The sequence below is a fragment of the Lepidothrix coronata genome, unplaced genomic scaffold (assembly GCF_001604755.1).
Source record: "Lepidothrix coronata isolate B3197 unplaced genomic scaffold, Lepidothrix_coronata-1.0 Scaffold331, whole genome shotgun sequence".
NCBI classification, from domain to species: Eukaryota; Metazoa; Chordata; class Aves; order Passeriformes; family Pipridae; genus Lepidothrix; species Lepidothrix coronata.
Window position 1 is genome coordinate 6199 of NW_016690511.1, and position 16203 is coordinate 22401.

Below are 16203 nucleotides of genomic sequence, written 5' to 3' on the forward strand. Positions count from 1 at the left end.
ACAGAAATTACTGAGGGATGTTTCAAAATCTGAACAATTCAGATTGCTAAACAAAATGAACAGAAGTCAAAATTATTTGTTTTGTCTTGGAATAACTATGGTACAAGGAAAGATTAGAGTAGTTGTTAGATTTTGTGGTTTATCTGTATTTGAAGACATTACCTATGGAAAAAAAAATCATGCTTCCTTTATTTAGCCAATCTCAGGTTCTGAGCTCTGTGAGGTCTGGGATAGACATTCTTCTCTGAATCCAGCTATTGCCAATGGATTACATTTTTTCTCAAAAGTGTTTTCATTCCCATGCAGTAGGTTACCTCCTTTGCTAGCAGTGTACAGCCTGTGTGGGCATTCCTGAGAGAGCTGGATTAAGGAGTGCTCACCAGTCTGATGAGAGAAGCAACTTCTAGCAAGCACTGGTAGATATAATCTCCTAATGACAAAGCAGGACTCTTGAGAAGACAGCTATCCTCTGCTTTAAGTTGGAGAGGGAATCATATTTATTGTTACTTTCAATTTAACTTTAGAAGGCAAAACTGAGAAGTTTGGCTATGTTAAAACCTGTTGTACTATTTCCTTTTCCTTTCTGTTTTCTAAAGCTGATTAGAAGGGATCTTTCTTTCTGCATATTTATGTCCACAAAGTTTCTGTAAAGGTATAACAGAATTGTGGCTAATTGCATCCTGTAAAATTAAGACAGCTGAGTCTTACCATTTGGGATATGGCTGCTTCTTGGTAGCATAAGCAAATAACAGATGTGCAGGAAGAAAGCATGACATGAAACAAACATTTATTAAAAAGGACTGTACAGACAAATTAAACAGTTACTCCCACAAGGCACAGGAGTAAAATATTTAAAACACAGAAGCCAATGAAAACACCAGATATTGCTAAAACACATAAATTCCAAAATGTAAACCTAGGAATTTGAAAACTGCAAAATAAAGGAATAAAGCACTTTACTTAAAGTGCTAGTGAAGTCTTACTTTTTTAATAGCATGCTGTTTAGATAATACATCCATGTCTATTCTTTCAAATTTAGTTTCTGTAACTTGAAGCCACTGTCAGGTTAGGTCAGGTCCTGTTTAGAAAGCGAAAGTGGAATTCAGGAAGTGCAAGTATTAAAATTTGCCTTATATTTTCTCTATAGTTAGTGGGGTCCTTGGCACCAAAGTTTAAAAAACTGATGTATCCCAGCCTGGGTATGAAAATTTCTATAACAAGGTATTTAGACACAGTACAGTATTCACATCCTATTACCATGAGCTCTAAGTGGTGGCAGGGTGAAAGCCTTGGGGTTTTTTGGGGTTTTATTTTGTTGTTTTGTTTGGGGGGGGTTTGTGGTGTCTGGTTGCAGAACAACAGGACTATCATTTGAGGCAAGTGAGGAATCAGGAGGAGATCCTGGAAAACCATCTGTACCAAGAGGATCCAGTTATTTTGTTGTCACTTTAATACCTATTTTAAAAAGGAATGACAAAGACAGGGTTAAACCAGATTTTAGTAAATATAAAAGTCTTGCAAGCTTTGTGGAAGGTCTCATTGTGACTATTAAGAGAATTGAACCCAAGTTAGAATAAATTTAAGCCAAGCAAAGAAGTATCCACAAAGACCTTAGCTACAAAAGAAGAGCAAAAAAATCCATGGAGCAAAAATGCAGTAGACTTGTGGTGAGAACTGTACTTCAGACAGCTTCCTCCTCTGTCTAAAAAAGAAGACATCAATATTTCATAATTATTCCTCTAGTCTCTGGAGAAATTTGCCTGGGAGAAAAGAGCTCAGGGCTGTCACAAGAAGAGCTCTTCACTTAAACTTATGTCATTATTCTGTGAGAGAAAAGAATACTCCTGCCTTATGAAAGACACTACCTCCCTCCCTGCTCCCACCCCCATGATCCCTTAATACATAATACATATTCTGTCTCCTTGAAATAGTTAGGGTCATCTCACATTTGAAGGGACCCATAAGGATCATCAAGTCCAATCCCCCCCTCCTTGCAGGACTACCTGGCATTAAACTCTATGATTAAGAGTGTCATCCACGTGCTCCTTGAACTCTGACAGGCTTGGTGCCTCGACCACTTCCCTGGCTCGCTGTACCAGGGACTAACCACTCTCCCAAAGAAGAGCCTTTTCCTAATGTCCAATCTGAACTTCCCCTAATGCAGCTTCACTCTATTTCCTCATGTCCTGTGGCTGGTCATCAGAAGGTGGAGATCAGCACCTCCTCCTCTGCTTCCCCCTTGAGGAACCTGTAGGCTGTGATGAGGACACCCCCCAGCCTTCTCTGCTTAAAACTGAACCAGCCAAGTGACTTGAGCCGCTCCTCAGAGGTCTTGTCCTTGAGACCTTTTGCAATCTTGGTCACCCTCCTCCTCTGGAACACTGTAATAGTCTGATGTTCTTGCACTGAGGCATCCAAAACTGCACACAGCACTCAAGGCCTCACCAGTGCAGCGTAGAGTGAGACAATCAGCTCTCTCGACCAGCTGGCGATGCTGGCCTGATGCACCCCAGGACACAGCTGGCCCTTCTGGCTGCCAGGGCACTGCTGACTCATCTTCAGTTATGCTCGTTTTCAGCAATGCATGCTATTCATATGGCAGAACTTTGTAAAGGATGTGCAAACAAATCTGTAAATACTAGTACATGATTGATGCAAACACAGTACTTTTTTTTTAAAAAAAAAACCCTAACCTTCTTAAACACAAGAGCACAAGAGACTAGTTTAAAAAAGTAAAAATACAAAACTGTTGTACTAAATCAGTTAAGTGGTGCATCCTTAAGCATACTTCAGTTTAGAGACCCCCAAGAAAGAAAGAACCTGGTAAATTAACAGTGAAGTGAGAGCAACCATGACTAACCCTATCTATTTCAGAACTCTAAGTTGAAATTACTACAAATCAATCCTTCTATTCACACTACTTCATTGCAGACCATTTGCCTGCTCCATTGTCACTACTTCTTAAATTTATGTACAACTACCATCAAAGTATGCTGCTCTCATGCATGTACTTTGGGGGAGTCCACGTACTTTTATCTTAGTGTACGTTTTCCCTTCAACTTGCTAGGAACTGCTCTGAACAGGGCACACAGCATGTGACCACTGACACTCAACAGCAGAATCCACTAACTGTGCTACAAGATATGCATAATGCATTACTGCCATTTGGAGCATGGAGTCAGACTATCTTCCATTATTGCTATCGCAGAGAGACCAAATCCCAGTAATTCAGCTAGCAGAATCTGCTCTTCACATAATTTCAGGGGCACACGGTCCCCATTCTGTCTCTGCTGTTGAGAGATGTTCATATGGCTATGAAACATTAAAATGAGAGAATACCTCATGAACTTGGCATAAGTTACAGGACTATATTCAATAAATCACTCATGTACTTTGTGGCAGACTTGGGAAATTAATGATGGCATATGTGATTTGGCCAGCAAAAATGCATTATGTGGATTTATTACAGTTGCCAGTGCCCTGTTCTTCCTGTTTAACAAGCCAAATTTTCAATATAACCACTCTAGCATAATAGTAGAGAAGAACTTGAGCTAAAGACAGAAGAATGTGAACAAGCAGTTCCTGCTTCCTGAAGTTAGTGAAAAGAATATTTAATACTCAAGATTTAGACAACGAAGGCAGTGACAAAACTGGGATTGGAAATGAGTAAATTTTAAGCCCTGTTTCTGTAAGTGGGTCACTGTCACCCTCCCCAGTTCCCCTGGAGGAACTGTTGTTACATTGGGTGAAACAAAGTGAAGACATGGATCCAGGGAGGGGTCTACTCTGGATGCCTTAGTCAGGGTTCTTTTGGCACACAGAGAGTAGGAAAAACACTGGCTTGAAGTAAAGCTTACTTGCAAATGACTATTAAAAGACACAAAAATAGAAAGTGTTGGTTAAGGGAGGACGACGACACCAAAGCCCAGTGGTTCTGGTGAAATACATAATTTTTAGTTGACACTGTTCCTCGTGCATGTTACTGAACTTTCCTATGCTCCTGTGGAGGATAAGTCTGCCAGGGGAGATTTTGGCTGTAGAAGCCAGGAAGACAGCAGAATGGCTGATGCTGCAGTCTGTGCACACAGAGATCTGGGATATTTCATGCATGTTCCCTAGAGAACCACAATGTGCAGGTTGGCCATAGAGCCTAGGAGGACCTCTAATACAGTTCACTTGAGCCTTGTTCTTAAGTCAGTCGGTCTTTTGACTGTTGAAAATAATAACCTATTAATATGCTGAAGCACAACAAATCACATAATTTTTCAAAATTCATACACAGCCATCAACTTTCCGAGTTTCAAGTCAAGTTTCAGGGAATGTTACAATCAAACTTCAGTAAATCAAAATTCATGTGTGTCCTTAATGCACTGATTTTCTGTATAACCTATCTTGTTTTCCCTAAACGTTTCCTGTATAAAAGAGTTCTACTGGCTACACAAACCTATGCAGTCTTACCAACCTGGAAAACAAATTGTTTGTTTTACTAAAAAAATTTTAGTAACATCTGGTTTTTAAAGAGAGAACATAAAAGCATTTGTGGTCATCACATTTGGCCAACAGAAATAGCCTGACTTGCACAAAGAATTTCAGTTTGTTTAGGAGTCCAAAAGATGGAACAACTGAAATGTTAAACTGTAGCACCAGTAATACTTTCTTTCCTAAAACCAAACCCTAAGGACCGGAAGGAACTTAAGACAGAACAGGAACATTGTGCTTATATTGCATTAAATAGAAGACAATAAGACGGTCACACTTGAATCTGCACTTCAGTAAAGTCTGGGCACGTTTGCAGTTCTACTGGAAGATTACTGGAACAGGTCACACAGCTTGGCAATCTTCTCCATTTCATTCGTCCTGTTTCCTCTTGGGCTTTTTGGGATTCCGGGATCGACTCTTTGCTTTGCAGAGTGGACATATGGGCGCATTCCGATGAATTTGTTGGTGGCACGATAAACATGCCTGAAATGCAACATTGCAGGCTCTTGTTACAAACGTTTAAGCGGCGTTGTTACATGAGTTATTGAGTACAATATTCTAAGTTACAGTACAGGCAAAAATAAGTCTTCTTGCCTTCAAAGGCAAACCACTGCTACATTCTATACAATCTAGGTATCTGGATTGTACAGTAATTTCAGGCCAAATGAAAAATTGGAGTATTTAATTGAATTAAAACTACAATTCCACAGACATGTGGTTCATACATCTATCAGTAAATTCTATTTTGTGTTAAATGTTCCAATGAGGTGTTTACATGCATAATAGCTCATTGAGACAGAGAAGTTACAGTGAAGGTTAATTGTGATGTCATAGAATTTCAGGCAGGAGCAAGTGATAAGATGAATTCCACCTATTTAACACAAGGTACAGAACTCTGCCTTTTTGCTCCATACCAAGCCCTTTAATTTCCATTTGACTGAAGCATACTACTTGCAGAAAAGCTTTTCAATTGCCTAACTACAGATAGTAAGTATATAACTATGGAACATATCTACATCACTTTGCCTACTTAGTCAGTGACTCTTTGAAACCTTGGCAGGATGAGTACCTCTATGGAATTACTTAGCTTTTCTTACTACAGGAGGAGCAGAGTAAAACTGTCACTTAAGTGCCTGTGGTTAGTTTAAGTTAATCTCAGTGTTAGTCTTGAAGATCCCAAGTGCAGAAACAATCATCTTTTCTGGTAATATATACCATCAGTAATTTCCCTCATAAAATATGTGCATTACTTCTAATATGACTCTGTATGGCATTAACTAACAGCTACTTGTTTTCCTCTTGCCAAGCTTCTTTTTCTTTCTTACATGACTTTCTCCCACGTGAAACACAAGAGGAGTGGGAATTGCCTAATATCTCTGCTGATGGAGACTCCTAAGTCATAAAAGATTCTTGTCCTTAACCCTGGATGACTGATGCTACTACTTTAAGTCTAATGGTTGTTCTTGATTTGAACCACTGCAGGGGAAATCAGAATCAGAACACATAATTTTTCCTTTTTGCAAATACCAATCAACTTCATAAACATAATGTGTTCCAATGGCAAAACAGAAAACCCAGCACATTTGTCTCCTGACCTTCATTGGAGGTGGCTGTTGTCTGAAAGTTGCTGTCTGTCTGGTATCTTGTTTTCTAGCCACTTGCAGCTGTTGGGCAGCTGCTGCAGCTGCAGCCAGAGACTCTGGGATGGGAGGCTCCTGTGGCTCTGTCTGCCATTCTGCCTTCTGCTTTTCAAAGTAGCTAGACGGAAGAATAACAAATCAAAAATGTAACCACCTTCTGGGGTATTTCATTAGTCTGTAAAGGATATTTTGTGTTAAAATACAATGGATCACATTTCCCTATGATGTTCCTCCGGAGTCAAATTGCCTACACTTAAGACAAGTTCATAAACAGTCGGTAGTATTTCTCTCTGCATTTGTACACTTCAGCCAGATTTCAGATTGTCAGCTTCGAAGGTATCTTGACGTACAACTGGATATAAATCTAATCCAATCAAAAATAGACAACACATATATTTAACAGCTTCAGATGCAAATCTGTCAAAGAGTTTTTCTGTTTAATTCTGTTAAAATGAATAACTTTTGTAGGCAGTAAATAAATAGATTCTTTGTAGTGTCAAGGTGTTTGGAATGTAAAACAACATTTCTAAAGAAATACAAAGGAAATCTTGAAAACTGTGTGCCTGTGAAAATTATTTTAATTATGCTGGGCATTAAGAGAAATATAAGCTTCTTAAAACATCCCTTGCATTTAAAACTGATCTGTTAAACAAAGGACATTGTTCTTTGAACAGTAGCTAATTCTGTCACTCTCCCCCACCTAGTTCATACTTTTCCACAGCTTGGATAAACTTACTTGTTGACAGTCTTAGGGTTAGGGTTAAATGCCACTGCCCTGAGCAGGCAGCAAAAAGTAAAATTCTGACTAGCAGCAGCACAAACTAACTGAAGAATACTTGGTTTTTATCCTTCTCTTGTATTGCCTCCTACTATTGCTTGCTAAACAAGTAATTTTCAGGGGAAAAAAAAAAGTTGCTAGAAAATGCAACATGTAGTATAAAAATCTAGACAGCCAACCACCCCTGAATTTGTTCATGTCATATGTAGACTTTGCAGCTTGAAATAATCTAAATTTACCTTGCAACAAGTTCAGATTGAATGTTATCAAATACATGTCTTCACACATTCCTTTTTTGTTAACTTTTTTGTTTTTCGTGCTTACCTCTTGAGTTCTTTTTTCCACCTACCAACAAAAGTAAAATGAGAAAATGACCAGTAGAATTGAGAGAAAGCATAAAGCCAGATAATGTTTACTTTGGAGACTTACTCAAGGGACAGTTTCTCCTCCTCCTCACATAGATCTGGCAGCCTCTGCAATCCCAGAGTCATTCTCAAAGCATCTACGTGCTCCTTTAGGGGCTTGTATTCCTCATGCAGGCGACGAGTAGATTCCAAGAGCTTGTTAAGATCATTCTCAGACTGCTTGATAGTATTCTCCATCTGAAACAGGAGGATGGGCATGCTTGTAAAGAACTGTCCCTCTCTAATTGAGCAAGAGACTATCAGAAAGAAGAGATTCTTTTTAACGCAAGCTGGAAGAGATTGGAGACAATGCAATAGTAGAGCAAACAGTTAAGGTTTGAGAGGACGAAAATTGGGCAAGGAAGAAGCAACAGAAAGTGACATACGAGATGCATTTTCATTTAAAAAAGATGCACTCAACCTATATGACCTTCTGAACAAAGAAGTAGCAGGTAGACAGGCTACAGATAAAGTCGGCAAGTGAGGACTGACAGAAAACTCTCAGCAGACATTAAAAAAGAAATTAAGGTAGAACAAAACTAATTTTCTGTGTTTCTAAGATATCTGAACACCAACTGTCAGAAGTTAACAAACAAACAAGGAAAGGTTCCTGTTTCTCTTACTGCAGTAAATGGGAAAAGCAGCAGAGAAAAAGACAATCTGACTGGAAAAAGAAGGGAGGATGAAACAGAGGTTGAGATTATGCAGCTGGATAGAGGAATGGACATTTCAAGAGATAAAGAAATGAAGTCTGCACATCCAGTATATAGCTTGTACTTGTTTACAATGTGGGAGCTGTTTTGCTCTGGTGCAAAGCAGAGATATCTTCAGAGCTAGAAAGCACTAAGCAACCATGCAAGTGACCTAACATGACATAAAAAATGCACATTCAAAAAGATATTCCCTATTTAGCCCCTCTAATTGGCTCATCTTCCCTGTTTATAAATTGTTTTTCTCTTCTTTGTATTAATTCCCTTCAGGCTGGTGCTTCTTGTTGTTTGATGGTTCCACTCAGTGATGAAGGTCAGTTCTTACTATGAACTTAACAAATACCATGCATTTTCTCAAAATCTTTCTTCCCAAAACCTCCAGTCAAAAGTCCCACCTAGCTGCTAAAGTTTCTCTGTTTCTGGGTGCTCAATGAGAAAAGCCTAACAGGAAGAACAGTTTTCTGCGGGACTGCTGGACTGATGTTATTGTGGACACTGGTAAAGTCATAGCCACAATAGGCTTGGTTATCTTTCCTCTTGGTGCAAGTGCTTACTATGCCAACATTACAAAATATCCTGCCCAATACAGGAAAAAAACAATTACCCTGCAGTAAATTTACTTTGCACTCTGTAGGATCCTAGGATGATGTTGTAAAGTCCAGATTATTGAACCAGTGATAGTTCACTGATGTGCACAATTCCACAGCCTGTGGAATGATTCATATGCCACTGTGTCTTAGTCAGACTGTCTGCAGCTGGACTGTTGCATACCACATTAATATCAGCGTGGATCAGTCGCAGCTCCTCCACATGGGCCATCTTCTCTTGCAGCAGCAGGTCCATTTCCTGTTTATATTCCTTCAGGTGCCTCTCCTCAGACTCCAGGGCTTCAAATTCTGCTTTCAGTCGTGCCTTTATCTTTTCCATCTGCAAAGTCTTATTCCTGAATCCCAGTGGTAATTAAAAATAGAGAGACAACAGTAAGTCACTGAAACATATTTTTGTGAGGTGTCACTTTATATGTGATCAGATAGATGGAAGAAGGCAATAGCAGCAACAGACAAGGGTGAAACTAAATATGTCTGAGAAAGGTGAGGTACAAGAGTACTGAATTCTAATCCCAGCTCTTTTGCTGAGCTTTTCAATGCTATGAGAATTCTTGTACTGAATTACGAAATTAATAGAACGTTGTCAGATTTTAACAGCTACTGTAGATTCAGAGAGTTTGTACCAATAGAATTCTACTGCATCAGTTGACCCTAGTTCCAAAATAGAGAAATGCAGAAAATCTAGGTTTAGCACAGGATTCGGAGAAATGTAAAATGAACTGCAGATAGAATTCAAGTATGTTGCTACAACATTGTATTATTTAATGTCATTGGAGTTGCTGTGTCATTTACTACACAATGACATATACGAGTCTGAATGTAAATATTGAACTTAAACCAGTAAAAAGAGATCTTCTCTACCCTCCACTTTACATGTGGCAGTATCCCACTAACCTAACATCTACTCCTCTTTTCATCAAATCTCATTGTTCTCATTTATTTAAAACACTTATTTAGTAACGGCAGCTTTGATTACTGAAACTGGGAGTATTTGTCCTCAATTTATTTCCTGTTTCCTCTCCTGTATTTATTACATGTGTTCACCTAAAGACAATGGAAATAGATCTATTTCCTCACTGTTACTAGTCACTGGTGCCATGCTCTGCCAGATTGCTACAACAAATGAGTTGCAGGGGCTTGTTTCAGTCCAAATGATTAGCTTTTGACATTAGGAAAGAAAAAGTGCACACAAATTACAACTCTTCCTGTTAGCATCAGGCAACATGCAGTAATTTTAAAAACAGGAATCATAAGTGTGATCTCTAGACTGCCTAATGAATTTTGCCCTCATATTTTTTCCCTTCTATTTAAGTTCTTATACTGCATTAATGACAGTAGTCACTAAGTGTGTCCCAACAGGGCAGTAAACAGTGAAACTAGCATCTCCCATCGATATATTCATTCTCATTCTCTTTTAGCTCCTCCCAGCCAGAACACTGAGTCTTTAGGCATTTGTTTAATTTTATGACTGGGGTTATTTCCGTGGAAGTATTTAATGCATAAAAATAAGCATGTGCATATATGTTTGGATTGTGGGCATGAAACACATTTACTGAAAACAGTATTCCCTTGACTACAAATTATATGTATTTATCTACAGATACAGATATAGATATAGGTCTTCAAAATCAGATCTCAGATCCAAAATCAGATTCCTGAATCCCTTCAAAAACCCAGCTAAGCTGCCTTTAATAAGAGGCAGAGATCAATGTGCCTAGGAATGGACGACTTCTTTGATTTTGATTGTAAAGACTTTTTTTCCTCTGTATGTAGAATACATGGAAAGCAGAACAAAATAAAGTCTGCTAAATCTATCAAAGGTGAGTTGGTAAACATAAGAAATTCTCATGTTTATTCTGAAGAAAATTCTTTGCAGAACGCAAGCTCCTTTTAAAAGATTTGGGGATGAATAAATAGGTTACTTGGATCAGATTTTGTAAAAGGTGACTCAAAATAGACATCAATATTGCAAGTAGGCTTGACCTTCTGATGTTGATTTTTTTTTATTTAACATCCATTCAAGCAACTTTCTTGATACTTCCTTGTACACTTAAGCTAGTAACATCACCTTTACACTACCTTATGCCACAAAGTAATAACAGAAATCTGTTAACTGCAGTTTACATATCACCTTTGAATATACTATCAGAAAACTGAGTGCACTGTGAATTTCCAAATACAGGATACCACTCTGAAAAAAATAATTTAAATGAAGTGTTACAATAATTGGACCACGAACTGTAGCAGGCCATACGTAGATCAGTATTTTAAAACAGAGCCTGCCTAACAGTTGAGTAGAAAAGCATTCTTCTTAGACTGTAAAGTATTTGTTGTCTTTCTACAAATAGTTTGGGGATTCTAGACAAATATTTTTGCCTGATCTTTGTTCACCTTTGTGGTATTGTGTAAAGAAGGCCGAGGCCTACACTTTAATTCACTTTTTCCATGCGTAAAGTGTGCTTCTTAGAGATGCTGTTACCAGCCAGAAGTCTCTGTGACCACCTGCACATACTGCCAGTGGTAACACCTTCATCCCCAGCCCTCTCTCCTCTCTCCCTGATAGCCCCTCTCCAGTGGTAATGTCCTAAAACACTTCTAATCGCCCCGAGGTTACCCACAGTCGGCATGCCTTCCACCCCCCAGCTGCTTTCAAAATCACTGTCCCCTGTAGTGTGTTTTGGCTTTTGGATGCATGAATTTCTACTAAATATCGGCAACTCAGGCCTAATCCTCAAAATCCGTGCCCTTAGCCGAAGAGTGGCAATGCCTTACCTAAAGCTTTGAAAAGTGTCCCCGATGCGGGAACGTGTGGTACCATGCCTGGCTGTTTAGGAGCCCCCTCTTCCACAGCATCCTGTGACTCCCCCGGGAACGACGCTATATAAAAATTCCTGGTGTATCGCCTTGCACGAACCGCAGAGCGAGGCAACTCCGGCCCAGTGGCAGGAGGGAAGGGCAGAAAGGCCTCGGTCCGCTGCGGCCCCATCCCCAGCGCCCGGGGCGGCGGCCAAAAGCAGCAGGTAGGGAGATCTCCCGGCCGCCTCCATGGCCTCGGGCGAGCGGGAGCGCAAGGCAGGGCAGAGAGAAGCCGCCAAGGTCCAGCTGCTCCCTCTCGTCTCCCGCACGGATCCCTCGCACGGATGCCCGGCGGGCAGAGCCGGCCCTGGCATCGCCCGCCGGCGGGGATGAGCGGCTGCCCCGCTCGGGGGGCTCCGCCGGTGGCCGCAGTGCTGCCCGGCCCGGCCCTGCCCAAAGGCACGTCCGCCCTCGGCTTTCCATGTCAGACTCTGCTTTCCGTGCCATGCCCTACCCTTCGCAGCCCGTCAAGGCTCCTGCCCGGGCGTCCGGGCAAAATAAGAGATTCAAGACAGAGCCTCAGGAATATTAAATAATAAGTCAAAGAACTTAAAAACAAACAAACAAATCACCACAACACCCGCGACCCCCCAGCTGCGTTAGGGTTGCTCCGTCCTTCCCATCACTCCGCCTCCTTATCACTCGGGAAAATTTCTCTGGAAATGCACGACCGTTACCGTCCTTCACTACGCCTTCCAGCGTTAATTACCAGCAGCAGATGCTCCTTCCCTGCTTAGAAAAATGTATTTTGAGCTCTCATCTTAAACCCAGCGGTAGTTTTCTTTCCCTCAGTAGCACAATAGCTAGTTTCAGATTCATGCATGTCCTCCGCTCCCCCGAGGAAAAAGCTGCTTCATGTAAATGATGAAGCACAAAGCAAACATACCTGATCTCCTTAATGCTCTCGAGTTTGCACATTATTTCTTGCTCATCTGCCATGCTTTTCACTCCCGATTTAAATCTCTTGTGAAACGTAAAAAATGCCAAGGGAAAATTTAAAAAAAAAAAAAAAAAAAAAAAGAATTAAAAACATACAATAGACACAATGTGGTCACCCCCTCCTCGCATATGGGCTCTGAGCCTGTGCAGGAGACTCTAGTGGGAGATATGGGAATTAGAGTCCAGCTTCCTATTGCTGCCGAGGCAAAGAGCCTGCAGAGAGACTACAACACCCACAAGGCAGAGCAGAGCTTGCCTGCCCTTCTTCCTGCAACTACATTTTAAATCGATTTGTCAAACCTCATTATGTTAAAGGTTGTTAGGAGTGCAAAAAGAGGAGGCGGCTTCCTTCTGAGATCTGTGCAATGTTTAGCTTTTCATTAAAATAGGCACTAAAAGACTGTTGAATGGGTTCATGATTTTGATTAAAAACTTGGACGCAAAGGTAAGCTGCAGTCATAATTACTATCATGCTGTTTTGTATTGGACACTCTCAGTGATGCAACTGTTTGGAGTTCAGAAAGTACAGATTTTGTTCTTTAGGTTTTTCTTTCTTTTTCTGCAGCTGTACATAGTACTTGTAATTATTAAAAAAAAAAACAACCCCAAACCAAATCAAAACAAAATGGAAAAAAACCCCTAAACAAACCCAATGCAAATAAAACTGTTAGATTGAGGAAAGTGACTATTTGTCTTTCTACAGACATTCTAGCCAAGAATAACAGAGCACTTTATAGAGCTTGCTGAATAGACCTTCAGTCTTTCCTTAGCCAGGTAATTATTCCTCTTTGCCTTCTGTAACGTACTAAGCACTGTGTTTTAAATTATGAAGGTAACAGTTGTATCTCTACGCTTTGAAAGGTCTCTTCCAGGATCTGTCCTAAGAGATCCATGGTGTAAATTCACAATCATGACCTGTATGTCCAAGCATTTAATCTGGGGTTTCCCAGCTCTAATGGTCATGCTAGGCTGAAGCATCAGCACATTAGAATGAATGTTAACATAAACTTGTGTGCTACAAATGTATAAGCAGCAGTACCATAGTCTTAGCAAATACAACAGACCACTCATCAGTCAGTAGCATGAGGCTGATGAGAACAGGGTAATTTTTCTGAAATATATTACAGAAATGTTATATGGAAGGCACTGGAAGTATTTAACTTCACTCAGCACTGATCAAACTTGCTGGTGTCTCATCTGAGAAGGAAGTGAAAAATTAAAATTAAAATGGACAGAATGCAAAGGAGAGCAATGAAAATGATAAGATTTTTGGGGAACACAAAAGATGGCTGAATACAAGACAGTATGGACATATTTACATGGCAAGTGGTAGCTCTGCTTGAGCTAGGACTTCCAGTCACAGAGCTGAATGTCCTGAGCCAATTGCTTCTACAGTTGCAGACTAAGGGCAAGTGGTCCCCCTCATGTATGAATACCTGTGCCCAGAAAGCCAGCAAACTAGAGTATGAAATAACGAGGAGTTCTTTTCTCCATTATTTAAGGACTTTGGCCTATGTTGTTGTGTTTTTCAGTTAAAGGAAGATGAAGGAAAATGGTGATAGGCATCAGCACCCTCTTCATCATGCCACAGTTTTTGTAAAGAAATCAGAACTTAAAAAGCCTTATCCTCATATAATTTGAGTCAATTGCAAACTCTTGTTGCCTTAAAAATTGAAGACTGTCAGATTGAGCCCTAAGTGAGCTGTGTGCTCAGAGGGGGCAGGCTTCTTCGATGCATGACTTAAATAGATGAACTAATTAGTTTGAGGGGGTAGAAGACAAGTCAGCTATAATCAGTCAGTGAATCTTGATGCTAAGACAGTGAGGGAATGAGAGCTGGTAGGGTGAGGACATGAGAGGGAGAGAAGGAAAATGCCCTCGAACAGGAGGGCAGCCTACTTTTGCACTGTTTATCCTGTTTATCCTATTTTTTAATTTCTGGTTTTACAGGCTAAACTAAAATGTTGAGGACAGAAAATGAAAATGCAAATTCGTTACTTTACTCTGCTTTGAATGACATAAAGAAAACCACTCCATGGTGTTATACCTTAGCTGGAAGTTGTTAGGAAGTAAACCTACCCACAAGCATTAACAATTTTTTTTCTATCCATGTTTAAAAAAAGGACAGAAAAATATTACATCTCCATATTTCAAAGTGGTCACAAAGTTTGATACTTGCAGTTCAAGCACATACAAATTGGTAGCATTCAACTTGTGCCTCATGGCTTCGGTCAAGTGTTTTAATGTCTGTGTTTCAATTTTCCTTGTATACAAGTGGGTCTGACAGTTCTTTACATGATCCAAAACCACCGCACTGATGTGTATTGTCTATTCCGCTGCTATTTATAAACTTTGGTATGTGGGATCCAAATAAGGATCAGTTTTTCTCAGCACACAGATTAGATTTTTCAAAGAAAGCTTCAGACTTAAGCACAAGAATGAAAAAATATTGAAAAAATATTTCCCATGATCCTGAAAAATTCAACCTTGTTTCTATTTGATCTTTTCTAAACCAACAGGTAACAAGCGGATAAATTTCAAAACAAGTTGCGGTATTATGCCGAACGAAATTATTGCTAAAATACTACCCTACTTCATTGAGCACAGGATTGCATTTTTGTACATAAAAAAGCTAGCTGCTTCCATTTAACAGTCTTACATCAGTCCACACACTTCATCATTGTGATAACAAATCTAGTGCAGAACAATTCTAACTGCAAGAATGATTTTTTTTTCCGCCTAGGTAATCACCCTAGCTACAGCAATCAATTCTACAAGTCTGGATGGCAATGTAGGTCCCTTCTACTTGAACTATTAATATTCTAACCAAATTTTAAAAAATTGTGCTACATGTTTTATGAAACAAATAGCATTTAAAGAAGTATTAGAGATTAAAGACCAATGGAGAAGATTCCCCAGTAAAACATACAACAGAACTGAACTTTGGCTAATATACTTCTGGGTTAGGTACAAGTCACCACCATGAGCAGAATGTGTAGCAGTGTTGTCAAACCTAAACATCAGAGAATGGATGAGTCAAAATGGTGCATCTCAAGTTGTGAAATTTGCTTTAAATTCCTGAGTTTTTTAAAAGGAAATAAATTCTTTCTGTATATCACTGGGTTTTTGAGCTTTCAAAATGTACTCCTCACAGTTGCCAGATTTTTTTCCTGCAAGTGGGCTATCCCAATTGTACTGGTCCAGTTCATATTTTAAAGGAAAGCTGATACTGGTTTCAGGACGCTTTGGGAAGCTGAAAGTAGTCACCAGCAACACTGAAACTGATAGGAGGCAACTACATGCTAGCCCTGAGATCTGCAGAACATCTACTCTTCAAATGTCAGTGTTTCATGCAAATGCTGAAGCACTCATTTAGATCTTACGGAACTAAAGGTCTAAGTAACTGCATATGTTAACCTTGGCTTATCCCAAAACTAGGCCTAAATATATCTGCGTTTAGTCATATCCTTTATTTCATCCTCCATCCCCATTCCCATGACCTGCAAAATTGGAAAAGGACAGTGTTTTTATAGAACACCTGCCATCCTCTGTAAGCTGCCTCATCTTGTTTCAGCCAGGGGGTTAGATGTCAGTAGGGGACAACGCCAAGGGAGATGTCTCCCTTTTCCCATTCTCTTCCGAAACCCGAGCCCACATCCCCCTCGCGGCTGGCTCCCATCACACGACAACCTCCAGCCATCAGCCGGTGGTGCCCGGCGGGAGCACGAGCTGTCGCTGTCCCTCTCTCCGTCCCCTTCCCTATACCTGCATCCTCCCGTTCCCTCTCCC

The 16203-nt window shown here is 40.2% G+C and overlaps 1 protein-coding gene across 4 annotated transcripts; it reads right to left on the reverse strand.

The window, feature by feature from the left end:
* Nucleotides 1-770: 770 nt before the first annotated feature.
* On the reverse strand, nt 771-16156 carry ZC4H2 (zinc finger C4H2-type containing). 4 transcript variants are annotated; one of them, XM_017838318.1, is made up of 5 exons: nt 15953-16156; nt 8783-8954; nt 7327-7499; nt 6075-6237; nt 771-4962 (listed from the first exon to the last, which is right to left on the reverse strand). In XM_017838318.1, the coding sequence occupies exons 1-5, from the start codon at nt 15976-15978 to the stop codon at nt 4849-4851; spliced, it is 648 nt and encodes a 215-aa protein (XP_017693807.1). In that variant the 5' UTR covers nt 15979-16156; the 3' UTR covers nt 771-4848. The 4 variants fall into 4 exon arrangements, with proteins under 4 accessions (XP_017693807.1, XP_017693806.1, XP_017693810.1 ...); XM_017838317.1 differs by lacking the exon at nt 15953-16156 and adding an exon at nt 12362-12564; XM_017838321.1 differs by lacking the exon at nt 15953-16156 and adding an exon at nt 12185-12351.
* Nucleotides 16157-16203: the final 47 nt, after the last annotated feature.